At 37.3% G+C, this 26,023-nt stretch overlaps 1 protein-coding gene and 1 long non-coding RNA gene across 7 annotated transcripts in view; both read left to right on the top strand.

The window, feature by feature from the left end:
• Positions 1–20,139, top strand: part of LOC110828771 (sodium- and chloride-dependent transporter XTRP3) — a 66,573-nt gene extending 46,434 nt beyond the window's left edge. For 3 of the 5 annotated variants that reach the window (XM_087342989.1, XM_087342988.1, XM_022061783.2), the window contains 7 exons: positions 4,044–4,285; positions 4,935–5,082; positions 6,523–6,724; positions 6,947–7,106; positions 7,903–8,065; positions 8,522–8,722; positions 12,765–20,139. In XM_087342989.1, the coding sequence (XP_087199115.1) occupies positions 4,044–4,285; positions 4,935–5,082; positions 6,523–6,724; positions 6,947–7,106; positions 7,903–8,065; positions 8,522–8,722; positions 12,765–12,905 (1,257 nt within the window). In that variant the 3' untranslated portion in view covers positions 12,906–20,139. Of the gene's footprint in view, positions 1–4,043; positions 4,286–4,934; positions 5,083–6,522; positions 6,725–6,946; positions 7,107–7,902; positions 8,066–8,521; positions 8,723–10,146; positions 10,250–12,764 lie in introns of those variants that run through there. The other 2 variants (XM_087342986.1, XM_087342987.1) reach the window with 2 other exon arrangements.
• Positions 20,140–21,833: 1,694 nt separating this feature from the next.
• LOC147874830 (uncharacterized) lies at positions 21,834–25,231 on the top strand. Of its 2 annotated transcripts, XR_015533628.1 has the most exons (6): positions 21,834–21,866; positions 22,325–22,477; positions 22,701–22,823; positions 22,937–23,129; positions 24,269–24,335; positions 24,854–25,231. It is a non-coding gene; the product is annotated as an uncharacterized LOC147874830 (long non-coding RNA). The 2 variants fall into 2 exon arrangements; XR_015533627.1 differs by having other exon boundaries at positions 21,835–22,477.
• Positions 25,232–26,023: the final 792 nt, after the last annotated feature.

The following is a 26,023-nucleotide window of genomic DNA, read 5'->3' as shown; positions in this document are numbered from 1 at the left end:
TCCTTTCAGTGTAAATTCTCTTAGTTTATCTGACATAACATTTTGAAATCACAAATTCTTATTTGGTCTTAGACAAAATGTCACAGGGATAAGTCCTATCTGAAATTCCTCATTTCATTTGGTATGTCTGTGTTACCGATTCTTTATAAATTTGCAGCATTCGGCTGTTGATGAACTGGAAGGTAATGAGAGGATTTTAGTTGTAACTGATGATAAACAAATATATAGTGTGTAATTTAAGTCAACCAGTTTTCCAAAAATTTGCTGTTTTGGCTGGATTTGCACAGAAATTTAGATGTTCTGAGTAATGATTTCACTTTCTCGTCATCAAATTTCAGTTTTTGTATAGGCGTACTGAATCATGTTAAGGTGGCAGCCCTGCTTATAAAATACAGCATGTTTAGTCTGGTAAAAGCAGTGAAATGGTGCAATTGGTCCTTTGAATAAAGCACATGGATTTGCTTATCATACCCATTAAAGTTCATGGTTACAACTTAATACTCCATTTCATCTCTTAGTACAGTAAAACCTCAATCAGTTCACCTGGCATGCTACTATGAACTGTGCCGATGTATTTCTGTGGCACTGAGAAAACTGTGAGCAATTACAAAGAAAATCTTAATGAAGATTGATCAGTACATCTTTACATTTTGTATTTCAGACAAAAAGCAAAATGTATGAGTGATGGTAGACGCGTAGTTGACGTTTGTTCTTCCATCGATTTCTAAAATCATCAGATGTGGAACATTGTTTCCATCTTTTGAGCTGGTCTTGCAAAGTCTTGGGGGAAGTTAAGGGCTCAGACACCACATTAAGTGTATGTGATACCATAAAAATGTGATTTGTCATTTCTTCTGATAAAAAATTGTTAGTAGCACAGGTTGATATGTGAATCTTAACCATGGAATGTAATTTTTGTTGGATTTATTTTTGAACAAATCTGTGATATAGGCTTAGAAATAGTTTTCACAATATGACTGCCATAACTTTTATAACTATTTAACTTTTCTCAAATTGATGTTGATCAGAGACGTACAGTGACTGAACATTGTTCTAGGAACCCTAGGAAACTTGTGAGATTTGAGATTAATATGATGTTCTTCTGAATATGGTCATGTGCCATCAGGAGATACGATTGTTTTGGAGAAACAGACTGTCTCCACTTCAGAGCATAAGTCTGCATGGCACCAAAACCCAGAAGAACATCAACATGGAAACTTGTACTGACTTACTACTTGTTGAAACCACATTCTTGAAGTCCAGTTGAATATTACCTATTAAATTGCACAAAAAACACTTTTGTTCACCTGAACTGGTCAAAAACAGTGGGTCAAAGAGGCACTGTGTTAATGTAAGGGTGCATAAATTTGTTTCAGTACAGTTCAGTATGTAGAGTATGTGAAGAAACATACTTGGTGAAATTGTTGTTAGAGGGATTTTTATGGAAACTGGAAAATATAATAATGCCTTATTGAGAATATCAAGTCTTTCTCATCTTTCAACTTCCGAACTCATTCAACTAACTTCTTCTATCAGTTTTAAAGGTTTTAGCTGTGTTTGCCACTTTCAATTCTGTGACTGGGCCCTTCACAAAGAAATGATTTGAAAATTGAGGTTTTACTGTTGTCTCAGTACCTGACACTGCTGGTTTCTTATGAGTGATTTATGTTTGAGGGTTTTAAGGTCAGTGCTGTTGGTTTAATTGGTAGAGTGCTCATGAATTGTGAATTTGTAGGGATTAGAAAGGAGGTGTTAATGGCCTGTTTTAAGGTACTATCCCAGAATTCGGCTGGAGTGACTGAGAAAAACCATGACAAATCCCACTCAGGATAACCAGCTGCAAGATTTGACTCTCCCGAATATGAGCAGACATGCTTCCGCATGGCTACCACGCTTGGTAAATAAAGACTTAGATTGTAAAAGGCTCTTCTAACACATTGCACTATGACCTGTCATTTCTTCTACAAGATATGTGATTATTACACAGACAACATTATCATTAGTTACTCTGTTTTTAAATACAAAAATATTATTTCAGATATTCATTTATTGATGTGAAGCAGATGTACTCAAATTCTAATGCTTGCCACATCACAGTCATGGGCATCCAGTATTAAGTTCTAAAGCACTTAAGTGACCTGGCAGTGTCCAATTAAATTTCTAAAAACAATGACATATACAAATTTTAAATTTCTTGTAATGCCAGTTTTTAGGGTTCCAAAGGAACAGTGGTCCTTCTTTGAAACCCCAGTTTTGCAGCATCTGTCGACTTGTAAGATGTAGGTGTAGATGGGAGAATAACATTAAAATGGATCTTAGGGGTATGGGGCATGGATTGGATTGATCTGGCTCAGGACAGGGACTGGTGCAGTACTGCTTTGAACGTAGTAATGAATCATCAGGTTCCATAAAAGGCTGGTAATTTTTGGCTGAGCATACTGTTAGGTTCTCAAGAAGGACTCTGCTCTGTGGCGTTGGTTATCCAAGGCATTTAATTATTAGTTGACTAGTTTTCATGAAAATAAGAATGAGCATCATGTCATTGGAAACTCTACTTTTCCCATCTTGGCACTTTTTGACTTCCCGCCATCTGGTGGCCATCATGAGATGAAAAGAGATATAGTACTGTTCAGTGTAGTGTTGATATATTTTACATAGGTTTTTGAAAAATGTGGAAGTTTTATTTTAACAATTTTCTGTGAAAATACAAATTATCAGGGTGGAAAAAATTCAAAATAATTTGTTGTGATTGTGATGAGTGGTGAATAATTGTAATGTGACACTTTGTAAACATGCAGTGAGTACATGTAACATTAGAATGTGCAAAGAACCCTGAAATACACTGTGTCAGTGCTAAGCACTAGTGTAATATTTGCAAATCAAGTTAATTTAGATTCTTCGTGGATGTTAACATTTTAATATGTGACTAATTTCTTGGTAACTGATCATAAGTTTATCAAAATAATAATATTTTTAAAGTACCAAATATGGAAGCAGAATTTATCAAAGTAGTCTGTACTTGTGGTTTCCAAATCAAGGTTTACTTTCACATGTGCCTCTCCCTAACAAAAAGTTATGGATGCCCATGGTGTGGGTCACTTGTAATTCGAATATGCTTCTGAAAGTATGTAATTACCTTATAAACTAAGAAGACTTGGGTGAAAAGAATGTAACATCATATAAATTTGTTAGAGAATGTTACTTTTTAACAGAAAGTATTATTTTAACTAATAAACGAAAAGTATACAGTTGTAGGTGTTGTAAGATTTTTTTAAGTGCAGACCAAGAATACAATAATGTAAATGAAAATCCTGTTTACTACTTATTTTCCAGGTAAAGTTTCTGTAGCCATGAATGTCGTGATACCCTCCATTGTTCCTATCACTGCGCTTCTTATGACCCTTCATCTCCTTTGCTTGATAATTACACTGTATAAGGAAACAACTTTTTTGACATTTTTAAGAGACTAGAAACAAAGTAGTCAAAGTAAAATTATATTTTAGCAGCATTTGTTTGTCTCTTAAGGCTACAGTATGTAGTGTTTTTAAATCTGATACGTGCCACATTACACAGAAAAATTATTAACTTTGTATTTCAGCAGTTAAACTACTGTTCCTGGGTGGTTATGTATATGAGCCTGCTCGTTGCTCTCCATCCATGTAAAAATGAAAGGCGTCTTATTTCTGTAAAAGTATAAGTTAAAAAGATCATATCATTTTTCAACTCCGTAGACATATAACGATGTAGTCATACATAATTTTGCGATATTTTCTTTTAATTACTATTTTTGGGTTAAACATTAACTCTTCCTTCCTGCCCTAACCAGTATGCACTATCCTTTGTGTACAAGTGTCTGTGTGTGTGTGTGAATAATAACCAGCAACCGAGTCTATTGTGATTGGCTGTTCCATTAATCAGTTTCTATGTTCTTCAGTATGTTCAGTCACCTAACGTAGTAATACAGTAATTACCTTTATCTAGTGTCTTTACACTCATTGTAAAGAAACATGTATTATAAATTTACATGATTTTGTGTGTTTCAGGTAGAAAAGTTATTGCAACCTACAGTGTGGCTGGATGCAGCCACCCAGGTCTTCTATTCATTTGGATTAGCATTTGGCTCTTTGATAGCATTTGGCAGCTACAATCCACCCAAGAACAACTGTGTTCGTGACGTGATTCTTGTGTCAGTAGCGAATGCTTTCACTGCTATCTATGCGAGTGTTGTCATATTTTCCATCCTTGGTTTCAAGGCCATGGCAAATGTTGATAAATGTGTAAACATGTGAGTAATATTTGATAAAGCACCAATGCATAACATGATTTTACCTACTGTTTTGGCATTAATGGGGTGTGATAAATATTTTAAGTGCCATGTGACTTGTACAAGGAAGATACTAAAAAATGTTTATGCGTTTGAAAGGGTCTGTATCACATTGTAACATTAGCAGTTATAATTCTTGAACATCGGAATAATTATTAACCACTTAAGGAAGGTGTTAGTACCACAATAAGTGAGTGAAGTGGTTGCATGATTTGTCTTTTTCATTGTCAGAGTGTTAACCCTGTAAAGCCGAGCGGTAATAGTATGCATTGCCTGATTTAATAGTCGGTAACTCTGCATTTTACTCACAGAGTGTTATGGATTTCATGTGATTCTCAAAATAAACAGCAAGGATTTCCCTAAACAGTATTTCATCTTTTTAATAGAGGCTGATTGTATTTTCTTTTTAGTAGGGCGTGGTATTTAGGTGTTATTTAAATTAGCTGTGGCCTAAATATCATTAGTTCAGATGAAGATGAATACAATCAGCTGTTCTGCAGCCATCACATTCTGATAGCATTGTCTTTTCTAAGAGTATTCCAAAAGATAAAAGATTTCATTGTCTTACACTGACAGTTCGTTTAAATATAAGATATATCCTTTGTTATAGGAACAAGGAAATATTGGTTCATTTAGGCATGCTCAGTGACATGAATGCAACAACAGAACAGTATGAGGCTGCATATAAGAATGTCTCCAATGCCACATTTCACTCTTCTGGTATGGAAGTGTGCAGTTTGGAGGAGCAGCTGGATCAGGTCAGAAAATTTTTTGCTTTGAAGTCTGAAGGTTTTTGGTGATGGTATGTTGTAACATGTACAAATGTTCTTTTGGGCTTTATCCGTCGTCTAAAATTATAAAATAATGTAGTGTTTTGGTAGCTGGATTCTGCTTTTGTCTTCAGGTGAAAAAGGTTGACAGAGGACAGCATTCCTGTCTGTTGTACCCCCTGCTTGAACTATCATCAGACCTGGACTAGATCCATGTTCTCCTTTTTACCTGAAGATGGAAACAAAATCCAACTTCCAAAACATTGTAGTTTTATTTTATTTCACAATCTGGAAAGTTGATGGAAGTCCAAAAGAACAATTTTACATATTATAATGTTATTTTTAACATTCCTTGTAAATCATTTGGCTGTTTAAACAAATGCATATGCAAAAAATAATAAATTATCAGTAAATTTTAGTAAAGGTCTTTCCTACTAAATTTAAGCATCACTTTCAAACTTCTTATAGACAGGCACAGAAATGTATGTGTTGCTGTAGGGATTATGATTAACCGTGCAATGAATGATCATTATGTCATACTTCCCAGTATCGGGCCCTGTTGGTTTGTTATACATATAGGAATTGCAGAACAGAATATTTCCCTCACTTCAGATATGTTTTCTTCCTCTTAGTTCATCTTTTTTAATGTTTGGAGGGATACTATAAAAGGCCTTTTTTCAGTAGATATACTGTTTCTAATTTCTTCTACAGTAATTCTGCCACTGTCACATATTTTTTAAGTTATGAGGGGTGTAACCTGCCATCAACCTCACAAAAAACATTTTTCTGCCATGTGGCTCAGTAGCCCTGGTCCATGCTTCAGTCTCATATGATGTTTGCCCATCAAGTGTTTTATAATACTTACTAGTTCTTGTATTGTCCCGCGCCATAGCCGCACGGTCTGAGGCATCATGCTTCGGACCGGCGATACAGAATGCGTGCTGGTTCGAGTCTCGGGGAAAGAAATTTCTCATGAGATTTTTGACCAGTGTATGGGACCGGTGCCAACCCAGCATCGTGAGGAAATTGGGGAGCTACAATGAGTAGCGTAATCCGGTCAGGAAAACTAGCAATGGCTGGGGGTTTGTCGTGCTGACCACACGTCATCCTATACCTGGTTGGATGATCGTTCACCTCTGCTTAGGCATGTGAACGTGAGGCCAGCAGTCAAGCTAGTCGGCTTTGGCTCTCATAGGGCTGTTATGCCATGGAAAAAGAAATTCTTGTATTTCTTGGGGCTAGCAATGATTCCAAAATGTAATATGTGGTATTCTTAATTTTAAAACTTTGGTCGCATGTTTAATAATTTCATCCTTGCCACTCATTTCATTTCACTGTTTTTATCGGTTAGGATGTACAATCTTGTGCTATTCAAGTTTGGATCTCTAAATGCAAAATGTCATTCCAGTATTGTGTGTTGTGTTACAGGCTGCGGAAGGGACAGGCCTGGCATTCATTGTATTTACTCAGGCCATTGTGGAGCTGCCAGGAGCCCCATTCTGGGCTGTTATATTTTTCCTCATGTTGTTGGCACTGGGCCTGGGCTCACAGATCGGTATTCTGGAGGGCATGCTCTGCACGATCTTCGATATCGACATCTTCAAGAGGATTCCCAAACAATATGTGACAGGTGTGTTGGCTACCATGTATACAAGAAATTTAAATACTCTGCAGTGTAACAGGATGCATTTACTGTGTTATAATGTTAAAAAAATCCTAAACTCTGTACCATATCATAAGTTTCCAACTTTTGTCAGTGTATGGCTGTATTTTGTAATGTTTTATAATTGTTCGTTTCTCAAATGATGTGACTACAGAATGGAAATCAGTGTGTCACATTCTTTATTTCTAGGTGTTGTGTGTGTCACATGTTTCTTCGTGGGGCTCATATTCTGCACAGGTGCAGGGGAATACTGGCTTAGACTGTTTGATTCTTTTGCCGGCACAATTGGGCTTGTGTTGGTGGCGTTGTTGGAAACACTTGCAGTCATGTATGTCTATGGTCACAAGAAGTAAGTAATTTATTGCAGTAGGAGATATATCTATTATTTGTCTGTTGAACTATTCTAGTATAGCAGTATCAATTAGTTTTATGCCTTAAGAGAGCAATTAAGTCTGCTTAAGCCCTGACCTTTTGTGACAATTGTAAAGCTCTTAAAGGTAAAATTGCCAACAACTGTACTTTGTAAATTACTGGATAGTCAACAATAATAAACAAATATTGTACCTGATACAAAACCTAAAATATGTTCACAAAATATTTGTGTGCGTGTTATCTCTTATCACACTTATTCAGAATGGAAAATATTTGGTTACAATTTTATCAACTCTTCCCAATCTTGGCAGATTTTTTATATAACGAGTTTATAAAGACTTATTAATAATGATGGGACTAATTTTAGTTTTGTACTTTCATTTGAAAGAGTTTATACATTTCTCAGTTTTATATCTGTAAAACACACATCCTATAGGTTTGGGTGAATCCAGGAACGTACCTTGTTCATACGAGTAACTCGCATGCTATCTAAGATGTTTGTGTAAAAGTGCTGGATGTATGTCATATTTAAGGATCTGATTTGGGGAGCACAAAGTCTCGGAATATGCAGGACACTTATCAGCATCATTGGTACATCTTCAGACTTTCCCTCTTGTTGCAGTACAGCGTGAGAAGCAGGGCCGTATCGTCAATTGTCGATCATTGCAAGACAGTCCAGTCTTTGTTATATAACATCAGCCATACTGTTATTTCATTTGCTGCAGATTTTCATTTCCTGACCCCTGAGGCTGATAGGTGAGCCTATGTTTCAGATTCACACAAGATATAGAAGACATGACAGGTTATCGGCCTGGATTATACTGGCAAATCACATGGAGGTTTCTTGGCCCTCTGCTCATGACAGTTATTCTCATATCTTCACTGTTATTCATGGTCATCAACAAGCCAGAGTATCATGCTTGGAATGCAGATGAAGTAAGTAATATTGTTTAAGGTATCTTCGGGACATCATTTCCCAAATGTTACTCCTCAAATGCCGGTTCAGATGTGTTGAAGACACTATAAGTAACAGAGGTTATCAGGCATAATTCACATCCTGGGAGAATGATAGATGAATTTGGAGCATTTATGGACAATGGTTGCCATGGAATTGAATGTGGGACTCTTGGGAGCTGGATTAAGCTGGTTAGAGATAGTGTCCAGTGATTGACTTTTGTTATGATAGTAGTGAATGTTAGTGTTCCAGGACTGTGAACTTCTAAATAAAGTACATAACTATCAGCTATGTTAGAAAGATAGGAGGCCCTTCTGTCAAACTGTACGTATGGTGTAAAGAAAAGTGAGAAAAGAAGAGACATCTGATTGCACGTATAACTTGTATTTTACAGAAGTGTTCATCTACTGTGTTGCAAAAGTATTATCTTCTTCTAGGGTAAAACTGTCAAGGAACCATATCCTGACTGGGTGATGGTGATTGCTGGACTGATGATCACCGTGGGTGTTTTGCCGATGCCTGTCGTCTTTATACTGCGTCGTTGCCAGTGCCTCAAACTTGACCTTGACATCCACCAGGGCGCCATCCGACGTATTGACACGACTGTATCCACTAAGGAAATGATGGGAGATGTAGATGTGAGTTACCATTCTGTCTCTTACTTAGACTTTAGCAGCTCAGTAATGTCATGTAATTTGTTAAAATTTAAATGTGTGTGTTTTAGTTTCATGAAACATTTTCTCTGTTTATGAGCAAAATGAAGGACGGGTGGGAGATTCTGCAGTGATTGTTTATGTTCATAACATTATCCTTATTTTCCTAATTTAAATGCTCATTTGTGCTGACTTTTAAAACAGCTGCTGCATTGATTTTTTCTGTAAGCTCTGTAAACACATTCATGCTTCTGGTTAAATTTTGTAATTTGATCTTCTGTGTGTCTCGAAAGCTAACAGATATTTTGATAAATTGAACTGAAGTTATGTTTCCGATCATTGTGGAAGAAATCAGAAATTTTCTGCATGCATTATAAAATGCCTTCAGTGTAAGGGTTAAAAAGTGATATTTATGGTATGTAAGAGGGCCACAAGACAGCTTTACTGGCTAGATGTTTTGACAAACCTGGTCTATATTGTAGGTTAAAGCAACAGTGTAGTATCCATTTTCCTTGCTTGACAGATCAAGACCTTACTTTTGTGCCTGGAAAATGTTACTGTAATTGAAAAGATGCAAACTGAAACATTGTTCCTTGTAATAAATGGCTCTAAAGAACTTTTCTTACAGAAATGGCATGAAAGCTTACCATTCCAAAGAAGATAGATTTTGTATGGTTATTTTACAATGTATTATTGGCTGTTATAGGGAGTTGAATGACAAAGACCTTGGTTTTGAACCTTTCCACAAATCAGATATATATTACATGAAAATATTTTTTTTAAAAAATTGGCTAATACAAAATATATTTTGATATTTTTGGTGCGTTTTTTCCTTGATACGACAGAAAGATATAACAGATCTGCTATTGTGGATTAGTAAGTAGTAGGAGTATGTAGAAACCTGCAAAGTACATAACCAGTCTAGTAAGATGCATTGTGCTCCATTTGTCTGCTACCATACAGCTACTAGTAGGTGGAAAGGGCATAGAAGACATAAAACACTTAGACCAGAAATCATAAAATTTAGACGTAACATTTCCTTTGTTATATGTCCATTAATGAAGATGACTGAATTGGTGCAATTTCATATTATTTTACAAGTTTCACTCACAGTAAGTAGCGTTTATTTTATACTAAGTTGAGAAAAATACAACATGTAAAAGCAGCGTCACCAAAATATAAATGTTTCGTTTTGTATTAAAAACATGAATAGCTGATGACATAAAGGGCAGTTTTATTAGGGATTAGAATGTTTTATTTTGTATAGGTTGCATGGAAATCCTACTATGAGATTTAAATGCTGAAGTTGAATAGGATAGTTCTAAAATGTCAAGATGAAGCTAGATCGCATTCCTAACTATGTTTTTTCTAGCCCCGTCTTCTGTTTTGTGAGAATCTGTCTGTGTTAGTTATAGGCCGAACAAGAATTCGGTCCAGAAACAGCTGGTTCTGGTCGTTCCTCACCTGTTACCATGACAACACACTAACATTATTGCTAACCATTAACATCATGTGAGTTTTGCTCATTTGTTCATTCATTCACCAAGATATTTATAGGAATGAATGGCTCATAGAGTAGTGTTATAGTTAGTTCAAGCACTTTCCAGAGTTTCCCTGCAAACTGCATTAATTTTTGTAGTAGGAGGGAAAGCACATACATCCAGCATTACTTGTACCTTGCTGTACTGTAGAAGGGCATTGAGAGGACCAACATATTTGTGTACATTAATTTGGTTTTATTTATTGTTACATTATTCACCATATTGGATTCCATTTGTTTTAAACAGTGTAAGCATACTTTCACCTGAATATCACCAAAGAAGTTTTATTGATTTGTATGTCTGAATGAATTTTATATGAAATTTGAGTATTTCTAAAAACTGTATTTGCATTTAATATGTCTTGTGGAATGTAAATTAGAGATTATGGAAGTAGCTTTACTTGAAAGTACTACATGTGTTCTGTCAGGTTTAGATAGTTAGCAATTCCAGAAATGTGTACGGTGTCATAAAAATACAAAGCGTAGCATTTTATGTGCAGTGGCCGTAGCACCCAGATTGAGAGATGGTGGTTTGTTATTCTGCACTTGAGTTCAAAATCTGCGGATATTAGGATGTGTGAACTGTTCATTGCAGTGTAGCCTCAGTCAGAATTATATAGCATTAAAGAAACTCTGGAAAGTATTCAACTTTTTGTTGATAGAATATTGGTTATTGACCTGAATAGTCTGTTTAGTGTATATATGTACTTTGTTTCTGCATTGAAGCATGAAAAATATATAAATATGTCTGCATTCAAAATATGCTTTAAATGAGATGAGATGTTTTCTGCATTGTAGTTAGTGTATTTCCTAGAGCCTTGAATGTTTATGTGATATTTATTCCACTTTGTATATAAATTAAACAGCTTCATATCTGAAAACTAGAATTCAAAAACAGAACAAGAACTGAACGAGCAGGATGGTGACAGAATCTTATCTTATTTAATGGTGTTTTTTGTACTATGTAGATTACATAGCAGTGAATGATAGCATCAATGTGGATGAATTAGAAACTGTGGGAGGAAGCATGTAAGATCTATTTTAAAGCACTATCCCATATCAAGATAGCTGGTATCTGGACCAAGTTTTGAACCCACACCCAGGTTACTAAGCAGTCATGCTAGAAAACCACTTTACCACCATGTTTGGTATAAGGCAGTATAGTCTGAATACTTTTTAGAAATGATGTAGTTCTCTTAGAGTAGATAAATGTTGCAGGTGATACTTCAAATAGGTCTTCCTTCAATGTCTGTCACTCATTACCAAAGGAAGCAGTAATTTCTATGAAAGTGAATTATTGAAATGAGTATTTGAATTTAACCTACAAGATGACAAACATGGACACAAATAACTACCAAATAGTCTTAGTATGTGCATGTGGCAAACTCGCTGTGCGTCTTTCGATATCAATTTGTCTCTAAAGCGATCATTATAAATTCTAAAAACATTGAGTAAATTTTGTTATAATTTCTCAGAAACGATCATTGCAGGAAAATTGTGGGCCAGGACTAAGATTTTTGAACGATTGATATGTTAAAATGACAGTTCGAGGAAAGATAGAAGAAGAAGAAGAAAAAAAAAAGTAACATTATTTTATATGGGACTTATCAGGCACCGAACGAAACAGACTATGCGTCCAAGAAAACGATAGTTCGAGGAACGATAGACAGGTTTCACTGTAGTGACTTCTTTCTCCTTGCCTGTATAATAACAAGGTTACGTTATTATTTGGTCCAAATTTCTTTATGAAGGTAGTGGTGTAACTTTTAGATAATTTCTGGAATGATAAAGATGCCAAATAAGAAGTGACTAGTAAGGTTCAAGTAACGAATTGCTATTATCCTGGACCACATCACTTTTTTGGGAACTTTGGTAAGTGTTGTGAATGTACATACAGGTGTAACAGTTTATAATTTAGAAGTAGAGGTCATTCCCAATTTGGAATGCTTTTATGGAATGAAATTCTGAAATGGAAGCATGGAGTACCAGATCCAAATGTGTCCTGTTTTTAAGGTCTTGCTATAGTAGTAAGCATATCATCATCTGTTATGGTGGTGGTGGTAGTTGTTTAAATTATTTTCAGTAATTAACAAGATTTGAATAATTGAAACATTCCTGTTTATAACAAATTCATTAAGACCTTTTCGTGTTGGAATGAGTTTATGGTGCATTGACTGCTGACTTCAATTGCATCCTAGTGAATGACATTACATTAGTGCCACAGTTGTTAACAGATGGATGATTGAATTTACTATACAAACATTTTCTTTTACTTTACTTATTTGTTAATTCCTCTGGTATGTGTCAGTATTCCTTGGTATTGGTAAATCTCCTAATTATTATTTGAACTAAAGAAACACCCATGCCTGTAACCTGGTGCCTTGTTTCATCACCTTACACACAGACACCATTTAAGAAATAAGGCCGAAGGAAGGTATCACTCTGGCTTGTCGTGTGTCAGCCTAATAATGCATTTTGATGTTGCAGTTGGATGAATACCATGATCTGCCTCAGGATGGATCTGATGACTTCAATGATGAGGACGATGAAGACGATGATCCGCCTGCACCTGTACCCACAAAAAAGCTGGGTGGAAAGAGCTTTCATATGCAGGTTATGGATGACTGAATAAAATAATAAATATTACAAATTCTGGAAATAATCTCTTTTGGGAAAGTATCTGGTCCAGTACAAAAGCAGCTGATCAGTAAGGTGTCTTAGTGCACGTGCCTGGACATGTATAGCTGATGTCACTTTCCTGATTTATGGTGTATGCAGCTTAGTATAATGAAGTCATAATAAAAACAAAATGACAGTGCACCATCACCTTTACTATGTACCATAACCTAACATGACTTTGAAAATGCTCCGGTTACTTTAAACATTACTGTATCATATTTAAAGGCAATGTATTTTTGCCTGTGCTCACTGTAATAGAGGCTAAATATACAGGGTATCAGAGCTTAATGCAATATGTATCATCACCAGCTGGAGAGTGACTTGTGCTATTCATGCTTTCAAGCCCCCGGAGAAGTGTGAGACACAAAGAACAGAGGCTGCAATTTCTGGATGTGGAGGATGATCCCTGGTGCACAATCATACATGTGTAGGATTTGAGTTTGTTGTGGCATTGTGAGTACAGGTGATGATGTAGGTTGTTGCATTGTGTAGTATTTTCATCGTGTACAAGCATTTCAGAGGAACATACTGCCTTCATTGTCAGGGTGAATATGGAAGAGATATGTTTCTCTAGCACAACAACCCAGAGGACCACTGTTTGTAATCGTGCGCATATTGTAGTGCAGTGGATTTAGGCCTGCGTGACAGCTTTGCGAGACATTGCCCATATTAATTAGAAATGAGACACATACTATAGTAACTGTAGTAACAAAAAGTTAATAGGAACTCTTACTAATGACTGTTTCAATTATCTTGAAGTGATGGAATCGTATTATCAGTGAGTTAACATACAAGACATTGTTTAAGTCTGTCTGATGTGATCACTCTGCAGCTACCCAAAATTCATGTGTCTTCCTTCGCAAAGTTATCAAAACTAAAAATCGCTAGGACAGGAGCAGGTGTACATTTATTTATATACAGCCATTTATTCCGGTCGGATGTGAATCTGAAACGTGGCCCTGGCATCATCTTTCACATCAAAATATAAAATAAGACAGGTAAGCTCACAGTTTTAAATAATTTTAGTCCTTGGCGTTCAGTATAGGGAGTTGGAAAGCAAATGCCACGTGTGTGTACATATAGAAAATATTTTTTATTGACAAAATTGTGGAAATTAATTAGAAACAGAAAATGCCAGTCTTCTGGGTTGTAGCACTATGTAGCATGGTAGAAGCTTACCATTATTTCACAGGTCCTTACTGCCTCCATCAGTGATCATTACCCTGGTGATGAAGCACTAAGGACCTCTGAAACATTGGTAAACTACCAGACTACATGGTGATACAACCCAAAAGACAAGTCATCTTTGCATTCACCATTGTGAGAACCTCAAATCCTATTCACATTAGGATGAAATAAATTTTATAGCAGGTGGGGTATGACGCAAACCACTTATTTACCTTCATGCCATCTATGCTTCTGCATACCAAACCTTCATGCTCCCTGTATGCCTGAATGGCATAGTTTATAAGGGCAACTGTACCTTTCCTTTGAGGTAGTTGTTCCTCTGTTGCACCAGATGTAGGAATCTATTTTACCAAGATGTTAATAGATTATTTTGAATAAGTTCCAGTTTACTGAGTAATGGAATGATCAAACTGCATTTGCATTATCAGTTGGATACAAAGTATAAGTGCTTGTAAAATATGATACTCATGTAGTTTAACCCATCCTTTCCTTTTTATAGGAGTAATTCTGTTTCATGATCACAATGTAAAGTATTACACTTTAAAGCAACTATACCAATTACTAAAGACAAGTGTATTGGGCAGAATTGACACAGAAGTGATATTTCTTTTATAGGAGATAAAGAGAACTTTCATTCGTTGTTGTTTTATAGGAAGAGAAAGAAGCAGAGTACAGTATCTTCCAAGTCATGATAACCATAACATGACTGCTCATAACATGACTTAATTTGTTTTTAGTATGTTATTAAAGTTTGCAACATAATGCAGAAGCAAATTGTTAGGTCAAGATTTCCTGGCATGTTTCCCATCACTGCTCCAGACGAAATGTAGAAAGGAAACAGAGATGAGTGTTTCTGTGTGTTTTTCTTCTTCTTCTTCTTAAAAAAACACCTTAATACATTTAGATTATTTGTGATAGTATGCTGTACAAACCAAATAAATTTTGTGAAACAAAATCGGTTCAGAAGGTTATATGGAGGCTTGGAATGCAGTCATATGAGACTAACATTGTTAAGACTATAAAGGACTTCAAAATTTATACTTTAATGATTAAAGCAAACTAAAAATAAAATAGTGACATTCAAAAAGGCTTCTGTCTTAATTCTTTGATGGAAGGGCAGTTGAACTGCATGATTTCTATAAGTATTTTAAGAACGGATGGGTACATGCAGTCTTGAATGTTTAGCACATTTAAAAGAAACATGTAGATTTCAACATAACAGATATCTTAATTTTGAAAACTGTGATCCCTGGAATTTATGTAAAAGTTTCTATGAAAAAGTGACTAGTTTATTAGTTTATTTTCTTGTGTCTTATGGTTATCTTGTCTTGGTAGTGCTACAAATCATTTGTTACTGTTCAGTTTCAACTTCTATTCCGAACGGTGTATATGGCTAATTTTTTTTTACAGACAGATAGCGTGTATTCCAGAATCATTTTGGTGTTTTCCATCACACACACACACTGTTTGACTGTTAATTTTTGTTACTAATTGAAACACCCTCTTTACTGGATAGCATTAGCATTTAGCATAACAGTATTTATCTTTCTTCCTACTCACTGTGCCTACTTGCAATTAAGTAATACGATTCATGACTACAAGAACATGAAATCAAATGCCTTAAAATATTTGGTAGCCATTTTGTTTCCTATTCATTTTGTGGGGTTCAGAGACTAGAGCAGTTTCTGACATCACATTTGCTTTTGTCTGATTGCATATACTTGTAATTTTATTTTACATTGAATTATTAACTAAGTAGCGTGTCTTAACTTACATGAACTGCCAACATACTGTTAACTTTAAAAAGCACTTAGGTGCTTGTTTTTAAGATTTGAAACTTAATTTTGTAAGTATTATTATATTTTAATGACAATAGTATTATTGTAAAAGAAAAGTTATCGTAAGAATACTCTTGCTTTAGTGTTTTTGTGACGTTAGTTGTAGTTCACATAGTCCTGTATGTAAGCATTACATTGGACCCTTAACATGGATTGTGTGAGTTGATATTTGAAACTTTACTACTCAGGTCTTCCAACTTGTGACCAGTCTTTGCACTTGCACTCCATAACCATTATCTGTAATGACTGAGTACTAAATTAAGGAAAATATTGTTGATATGATTTGAAACGATTAAGGGTTTAGCTGTGGCCTTGGACTATGGGTCTGTAAAACTCTGTACATTTGTTCGGGTGTGTGGAACAGTTTTGTGATAGTCAATTTAGAATTGAAAAAAACTAATTACTAAGATGGCTGTCTTCTGGGTTGTTGCACCGCATAGTCTGGTAGTCATTTGTTGATGTTTCGTCAGAGGTGCTTGCTGCCTCCGTCATCAAGGCAATACTTATCACCCTGATGATGAAACCTGCAGACACCCCTGAAATGTCAGTAAACTTCTACCAGATTACATTGCACAGTGACCCAGTAGACAGCCATTTTCATACTTGCTGCCATGAAAACCTGAAACCTCATATTTATTAATCTGATGTACTTACTAGCAGGCAGTGTTACCGGTATATTTTGAACATCCTGTTGGAAATGACATGTTACAAACATGTATCTTAGAAACACTCACAGACTGTATAGTGTGTATCTTTAAACTGCCTTCTTTCCACTGTGAGCTGTATATTAACACTTTTGTTGTTCATGAAATCTGTTGTGTGTTGGCAATTATTTATATAATAGCCAGAATTCAGACAGGATTTCTTTCTTAAATATCTGGGTGTTCTACAGTTAAAACTTTAATTATTTCAGACATGTACATCATACTTCTGGTTTCAGAATTTCTATAATAACAAAATGGCATTAGTACAGCACTTTGAAAATTGGAAGTACAGAGAAAGGATTAGTACATACTGTCCAGCTTTTTGTTGGCTGCAGAGAGAGCAGTTCTGTTTTGTTCGTCTGAAAAAAAATCCATTAATTATTGCTTTATAATGTAGTTCTGGTAAAACTCAAATTTAGTTTAATGTAAAATATGTTTGGCCAAACTGTTTTCATGATCTCTCTTTTAAGATTTTGAGTTATTTATGGTAACTGATTAAGTTCTTCTTACAGATGTTTTGACAGCTCTTATGTTGATTATGCAGAAGCTCACATTTTAACTCTTTTTCCAAATTTTTAAACAGTTTATGTTATTTTTATTGCAAAGGTGTGAATTCTGGTGGATAATGGAAGAACACATTTTACTCCCTTGAAAATTAAAACTACAACTGTGCTTAAAGTGCATGAAACATACAGCATCCAAAAAAGGAACTCAGACATCTAGTTAAACATAGGAATAATTTATACTCTTGAATATGCATAAGAATAATTTATTTTTTTATATAGATCACAACAGTTTAGTTTGAGAATGTTATAATTTTTTTTCCTTCATAGATTTTCATTAACTTTGGTTGTGTGGCATTGATTATTCCTCTAAACAGATGACTGAAATTTACATTCCTCTCTGCCTTTTCTTTCACTTCAATAATGGTAAGTAAAACCACACTTGATGTATAGGTTTACTATTTAGGACATTATTCACATGGAGATTCAGTAGGAGTTTGGTCACTTGGCTCCAGCTACATTTAGGGTTGGTACTGTGCCCAACAGCTGTTCAAAATTAAATATTCTCACTGGACTGACCTGAAGATATGAGCCTTTGGAAATTGGTTGCTATATGTCTGGGACCACAGTGCTGTCGAGTGATGGCGTAGTCCAGCATAATTCTGCAAGTTCTTAGAATAAGTTACTTTGACCATCACAAAAATGGAAAGTAAATTTTATGTTTGTTTCATGTTGTTGGAAATTTTTATGCTATAAGGTTTTAACAATTCTCAGTAGAAAGAATTTATTTATTTAGTATTAAAATTGTAATAAACAGTAATCATAATGTCACATTTAATCTTTTTAAACAGAGTGTGATGTGCACAGGTCATCTTTTCAGGGAGTTGCTGATAAAAGTTTAATTGCAATTCTCCAATTCTTTTGCAATGTTTACCTTTCTTTGATATGTTAATTTGTGTGAGCTGTAAATGAACAGAGAGTAGTTAGTCTAAGTGAAACATTTGTAGTGAAGAAATGAGTTCCTAAAACTGTGAAGTCCATGATAGATTGGAAACTACCTCCGGAAGGATGGGAAAATAGAGAAGAATGGAAGAAAATATTAGGCACCGGAAGACCGAAGTAACGGTCAAGAAACGGAAGAAGAAGAAAACTGCGAAGTTGGATCGTTGAAAGACATTACTGAATAATCTATTTAAGTAGAACAGTTTTGTTCAATGTTTAATGATGTACTGATAGCAATAGAAGGGGTTTACAAATTCCAGAAATGTTTTACAGAGCGATCTTTGTAAAAAAAAAAAAAAGATAATGTGGCCTGCTAGTTCTGAGAGGCAGTGCAGAATTTTGGGAGTACGTGTTCACACATTTACTTGGGGACGAATACCGATACAAGCTGTAGTAAGTTCACAAAGCTCTAATAAACAAGGTGATGTTGACTGAAGTTAAGCAATGTTCTATTCTGTTTTATTCATATTTGCATAGCATTTCACATATTAAAACAATCTACATTATACTTGCAGCGTAAGTGTTGCTTGTTCCACAAACTCCTCATTGGAGTTACTAACTTATATCATGTTTATACATATTTATATACAGCATCTATGTAACAAAGACTCATGGAGTGAGACGCAACCCAGGGACTAGTCTTGCTTAAGGATGGAAGGGTTGTGGTAAATTTGCTAAAGCTATTGGAAGTGGAAAATCATCCTGAAGTTTGAATACTTGCACCAAAGTTTTTAAAAATTGACAAATTCTTTGCTTTAATGTTATTTTAAATTATATTCTTTGAATGTGGTACTAGAATTCAAGAACTTACAAAGCATATAATGAGATGTACTGATAGCTCAGTCAGTATAGTGACTAGCTACGGGCTGGACGGCCGGGGTTCGATCCCCGAAGGGGGCAGAGGATTTTTCCTCTAGCCTCTGCGTCCAGACCGGCTCTGGGGCCCACCCAGCCTCCTCTACAATGAGTACCGGGGTCCTTTCCCGGGGGTAAAGCCGGCCGGGGCGTGATGCTGACCACTCACCCCCATCTAGTGCCGAGGTCAAGGAAGAGAGGAGCTATACCTCCACTCACCCCAAACTCCTACATGGCGTATAGTGGGACAAACTTTACTTTTACTGAGAAATTGTGTAGAGAATGACATAGAACAGTTTTAAAATAAATAGCAGACTGCCTTCCTAGGCACTGAATAAGTCAGTGGTAATGGTGAAATGGTTACTGGTTATGTTTTGCAGTGTTCCTTGTTCCACCATTTTGAGGAGTGTATACAGAAATCTTGATCTAGATTGATTTAAACACAATCTTGTTCCCTAACTGAGTTCACATTATTTTGTGATTTCTACTTTCCTTGCAGTATGGATGTATTTAATTTCCTAACATTCTTACATTTAAGCACATCTTATGATAAAAACATGTGACTGAATTGAACTCCATGCTGGATTTGACTGTAGAAATTTACAATATTTTTAAGTACTGCATTTAAAATAATAACAAGAATAATAGTTTTTTGTATACTGTGCATTGGTTATATTGTATGGAATGATAATGTAATTTTTTCATAGATTTATTGTGACAGTCATGGATATAATTTCTAATACTATAATCCATATTTCTGGAGATGTCATTAAACATCACTCTGTTTGTGAATGAGAATCCCCAAGTAAAATTTTATGATATGTATAATATATAAGGTAGCACATGACTACTCAATAGCAAATCTAGAGCTATAAGTGAGTGAGAGACTAGAACTATAAGCTGTTTCTTGCAAAATAGAAATAAAATTGAATGCTAAAGAACACAGTAAATGAATTGATACTTTTTATTCTTAAGTGTTTTACTGAAAGAAAAAGATGCCAAATCCTCACACTGAAGATTTTGCTGATCCACTTGTTACTTGTTTGTAGTAGAAATGCTATGACTAGAATAAATTTGTGTGGGATATTGGTAATTTGTTCTTTATCAGAATTCTAGTTATGGCGGTTTGTAATTCCCTTGCCAGACCAGTGACAAATCCAGCACGAAACCTATTACCAGCTATTGGATGAAGTCAACTGTAGGTATTTTTAATGGAATGAACATATTATAGGCCCATAAAATAGACATGGATAGGCATCCATATGTCGTCTATGTGAAATTTCAACTTTTAAAAGTTTCTCGAATTTTTCGAAAGTGTTTGGTTTTGTACGCTGTTCAGACAATTTTTGATTTTTCGAAAATTTTGAAAAATTGCAAATTATATCTGACCCATCCTTATCAGAACTACTCTCTGCCGGACCCGGTCTCTGAAACTGTCTACTTCACACAGTCTCAGCTGGACTCGGTGTGTCTCAACCGGCGTTTGCTTTAGACGGTGAGATTCAGCGGGTCTCTGCCTCACGTGCGCCGCTTGATACGGTGTGTGCTTTACCCGGAATCTGCCTGAATCGGTCTTTGCCTCAAGCGGTCTGTCGATCCATGATCCCCACCTTAAGGATTCCCCATAATGGCCCTACCCCCGCGCCCTACCCCCGCGCCCTACCCCCGCGCCCTACCCCCGCGCCCTACCCCCGCGCCCTACCCCCGCGCCCTACCCCCGCGCCCTACCCCCGCGCCCTACCCCCGCGCCCTACCCCCGCGCCCTACCCCCGCGCCCTACCCCCGCGCCCTACCCCCGCGCCCTACCCCCGCGCCCTACCCCCGCGCCCTACCCCCGCGCCCTACCCCCGCGCCCTACCCCCGCGCCCTACCCCCGCGCCCTACCCCCGCGCCCTACCCCCGCGCCCTACCCCCGCGCCCTACCCCCGCGCCCTACCCCCGCGCCCTACCCCCGCGCCCTACCCCCGCGCCCTACCCCCGCGCCCTACCCCCGCGCCCTACCCCCGCGCCCTACCCCCGCGCCCTCAAAAAACCTCCCCACGAAGGGAGATGGAGGCCCAGGCCGTTCCTTGAGCGAGCAGAGGCGCGGACCCGGCTCCGGACAATGGCCCGGGCGCCTGGTGGCGGGTTCCAACGAACCGCCCGAGTCGGACGAGTCCTACTCGTTGGCTTTGCGCTCGCACGCTACGGAAAACAGGACCTCGTGGGCGAGGCAAGTTGTCCAACTCTTTCGACTAACCGACCAGACAACAGATCTTGTCTAGGGGATATAGCAAGAGCATAACAAGATTAGGTATGATAAAAGGACCACTCAAAATTCGAAAATAGTACCAGCAGCGAAGGCGCGGTAATTGACATCGAATAATTCCGAAAGGGGGGCTCAACCCCAGCGGCCGAGTGGTCTTAGGAAATTAAAACAAATCTCTTAAAGCAGATAATAACGTCTTGCGCCCTCTTTGCGGGATGGCGCTTGTGGTGGGTTCCTATGTTCCCGCACAGAGGACGCTGCCGTTTATTTTACGTTTTTCGAGTCTTGTTTTCTTCTCCACAGGCCGTGGCTGACCCTCCGTCCCGCGATTTGGTTTCATTCGATTAAATTATTGAGTTTTCGCTGCTGGTAGTATTTTCGCTTTTAGTGTTTTATTACTGGACGTATAATTTTATCTGCCCCTTAGTTATCTCTGCCGACACGCGTTGGATGAGTTTTTCATCTTGGCTTTCCCAGCATGCTCCGCGAAACTTGTTTCCTCCGAACAAGTTTGGTTTTTTTCGGTTGTCTGTCTCCTGCTCCGGTACAGCGCGTACGTATCCAGTCTTTACGTAAGTTGGGGCTTCAGTCGGCCATTTTGATATTACGTCTCAGCTTGTGTTTGGTTGAATTCTCGATCTATTCGACAGTCAAACAGCTGTTGAAGCTTTCGTGGTGGTATTACGAGGCTCTAAAGAATGCAGGGGATTTCGTGATAATTAAAATACTAACCGATTTTCTCTAGAAATTAAAAAAATCGTTGAGTTAGATTTTATTCGACTTACACCCTTGCACGATTGAAAATTTAATCCTGGAATCAGAAGCGAAAATAATAATAAATTCTTATTGTGTGGATTTCCGCCTCTTTTCCTACTCACTGAACGTGTAATGCAAGCACAAATCGATTAAAATTGTAATATTGATTATAATTGACTCCTGGATTCGACCTTATCATAATGATTACAGATTTAACCTGGTCGCATAGATAATGATCCTGACTTATCGGCATTTGTGTCGGGCGGCTTTACAGGTGAATTACGTCGCGGAGTGGTAAAAGGTCGTCTATATATTTTTCTCTAGGACTGTGACACGCACATGCGACAGGAAAAAGTACATCGTGATCTCATCCTCGTGCGTGTGTCTCGTTGTGGTTCCCCCGGGTGCTACGTCTTGTACATTTAAGGTGAGTAGCATGAAATATTCCGTCCTCTCAAGTAGAGAAAAGCAAAACTTATATCGCGTGCTGTTACCGATACAACGTGACTTGGCCTACGTCACACAAGACAAGATGGCTGAAATGACGTTGCAACACTTAACTAAGTATTCTGAGATCATTTTATTTTACATTTTGATTGTTGAGTGATAATTCCCACGCAGATGAAGTAGAGTATTCCATCTGCTTCTAGGTCAGTGGTAACAACGTCACACTCGTTCAAGACTTGAGATTTTCGCAGCGTTGAGGTTAATGACAGCTTACATCGTGAGGTCGCTTACGCCATACAACACGAAAACCCGAACTAAGGACTCCGGTGAGCACAATGAGAAATTATATTCCATTAATATGATATAATGCCCACTGATGGAGCTTCAGACCCTACATATAAATTCTTGTCATTATATGGGGCATTCTGTCTGCTTTCAGGTGATTGGCGTCAGATTTTAGCCTTTCACGGTGATTATGATATCATCATTATTCTTCATCACCGTCGTGAACCCTCTGAACCTGAATCGAGCCTTGCAGGCGGAAGGAAGATTTTTCTATAGGACGCTGCTCTGTGACGTCATCTGGCACGAGACGTATGAAACGACGAGGCACCAATGAGCGATGGACTCGGGTGAGTACGGTGATCCAAAATTGTAATGACTTTCATAGATGGTGTAAAAATTAGTATGTCTCGACGGCAATGTAGTGTCTGAGTAAAGCCTGGTCTGCGTGGATGTGGGAGGAATGGGATTTCGCGAAGGTACCGATATCGTAAAAATCAAAGAATGTTTGAAACCGCTACATACGGTAGGGAATCGAGTTCTTTCGTGAGTTGGAACCAGAAAGGAGACGTTACAGATCATTTGAGAAGTGTTGAAGAGAAAGGAGGAAATGCCGACAATCGCAGAGACGGAATGGACTTGCAGCATCAGATCAATTTTTTCCGTCTCTCTTGTTGTAAACATACGGCAGTCATCGTGTAGCTGACAGTCGTGTAACTCAGTGGTATTCAACCTGGGGTACGTGAATTATTTTTAAAAAAATATTATTTTATAATAAACACTGAATAATCAGTAACGTAATTTATTTTAGATGTAGATTATATACTCTGTATAACTTGAATTATACACCAAAAACTTTGGGGGTACAGAGTCGAAGAGAAATTATGTCTGGGGGTACGCGAAGACATCTTAGGGAGTACGTAAATTTTAAAAAAAATATTATTTTATGATAAACACTGAATAATCAGTAATGTAATTTATTTAATTTATTTTAGATGTAGATTATATACTATGTATAACTTGAATTATACACCAACAACTTTGGGGGTACAAAGTCGAAGAGAAATTATATCTGGAGGTACGCGAACGAAAAAGGTTGAATACCACTGGCGTAACTTGTCGAAGCGTCTCTCTAAGTGTATGGAAACAGAAATTTTAAAAACTGACTGGTCGCCCTTACTTCATTTCTCGTGAATAAATTTCGTAAGGAAATGCGTATGGAGTACGTAGAAGTCCGTATTCGTCCTTCTCGTGGTGATGGAATTAGAAATAGCTGCTAGAATGTGTGGTGCTGTATAGAGCAGAGGTTCCCAAAGTGTGGGGCGTGTTGTTTGTATGAAAAAGTTCTTTTTAACGAAATACGGAGAAACATTTTTAACATCCTTGGCTCGATCGAGGCAGTTTAGAAGTGGCGGACATCAGAAGAAAGTATCGTTCTACGATGAACCTGCGTTGAACATGAATTTTAAACCAGTGACTTGTTTTCCAGATGCTACTTACATCATCCAACAGGAACTACGTGATATGATGTGGCAGTACTGAGTTCGAGACTCGTGGTAAGTGCACTGGACTACTATTTTCAATTACTTTCCGATACTGCCCATCAATTCAATTTCAGTGCCCGTAAATATCGGCTGTGTAATGCGTGAAACATACTTTAGAGCGCTCTACTCTTTTGAAATCATTTAGAAAGTTGATTTATTGTCATCGTCAGGAATATAGTAGAGTCTATATTCAGCACTTTCTGTCTAGCCATTGAAAATGTTAAATTTATTAAACATTGGTCTGACTCATTTGAAATTGAAAATGGTCTGAAACAAGGAGATTCTTTGTCTGCTTCTAGGTCAGCAGTAACAACCAATTGACATTCGTACAAGATTTAATTAAGGTTTTCGCGGCGGTGAGGATAATCGTGAAGTCTGTTACGCCATACAACACGAGACGCCGAAAATGTTACCGGAACACAGAACTAAGGACTCGATATTCCATTAATATGATATAATGCCCACTGATGGAGCTTCAGACCCTACATATAAATTCTTGTCATTGTATGGGGCATTCTGTCTGCTTTCAGGTGATTGGCGTCAGATTTTAGCCTTTCACGTGGTTCCGAAACTCAGAAGAGGATCTTCATCGGATTTTCACCCGTGCGGTTGTGTCCTGTTGCGTCTACGCGTTCCGGGGAACCCGGAGTTCCCGCAGCCGCTTCCACCCGGACGCTGCACTCTCGTCGTGTTTTATTGACAACTTTACGTCTGTTTCCAGTTTCGGCTGTCATCTATCCGGCATATTTCGTTTCTACCATCGTTGCTGGTGAGTGAAAGGAATCGGTTTAATTTTAAATTAACACACGACTAACGTCTGGGGTGCAGAGGTTAAACTCCTTCCAATTAATGTTTTGCTTTTTTCCGTCCTTTGAAGCAAAATTAATTAAGATTTTTTTCTACTTACTCTTTTTCTTGTTTCTTTTCTTCTCTTTCGCCTTCTTCCTACCCTCAGAGGATAGATGGGTTAGTGTAGAGATGTAGCTGCATGCATTCTTAACCACTAACAACATCATGAACCCTGCAGTCCAGCCGCTGCGCTGCAAAGGAATATCAGCGGAATCCAGCAAAGACACAGTTTGCCCAAAAATATTAGAAATGTTGAGGAATAAATCATAGAGCATATTTATCTGCTTTGCGTTAAATTTCAGTAGGCTTTGGAAGATATTGATGATTTTTAAAAAGTGGGGATTTTCTCTTTTGATGATCTGAGCTTTTCAAGTTAAGTAATTGTGAGGTGACTTAAGCGTCTGCTAACAGAAACTATAAATCGGGGAAGATTTTCAATTTTGAAAATTTTTCATGGGGCTGAAAACTACATTATCTTCATTTATTTACGTAGCTTTGCCCTTAGATTATAGTCATGTGGCAGAACTGACGTACAGTCGAAATTTGACCACCTCTGACGTAGACAAAAGTTCATTCAGTGAAAGTAATTGAGAAATGATTGAAATTTTATAGTATCGTAGGCATCAGTACTAGGACTTTAAAAGTGTGGATTGATGGGAGATTCACACTGAAATTAGGGACGAGACGTAGTGGACAACGAAATTACATGCAGATAACGTATGAATAAAATAATAGAAGCTTTTGGAAGCCGAAATAAGTGAAACGTCCGACAGTGACATTTTAAATGAAGTTTTCAGATTGTTATATGTTGAAGATGTTATTTATTAAATAAATAAATTATTTACTTGTAC

The sequence above is a fragment of the Zootermopsis nevadensis genome, unplaced genomic scaffold, assembly GCF_977971745.1.
Source record: "Zootermopsis nevadensis isolate Lab colony 2312 unplaced genomic scaffold, Znev_1.0 Znev_ptg000004l, whole genome shotgun sequence".
Classification (NCBI taxonomy): domain Eukaryota; kingdom Metazoa; phylum Arthropoda; class Insecta; order Blattodea; family Termopsidae; genus Zootermopsis; species Zootermopsis nevadensis.
Note: the sequence above shows the minus strand (reverse complement) of the source record. Positions and strands in the feature narration are given on the sequence as shown.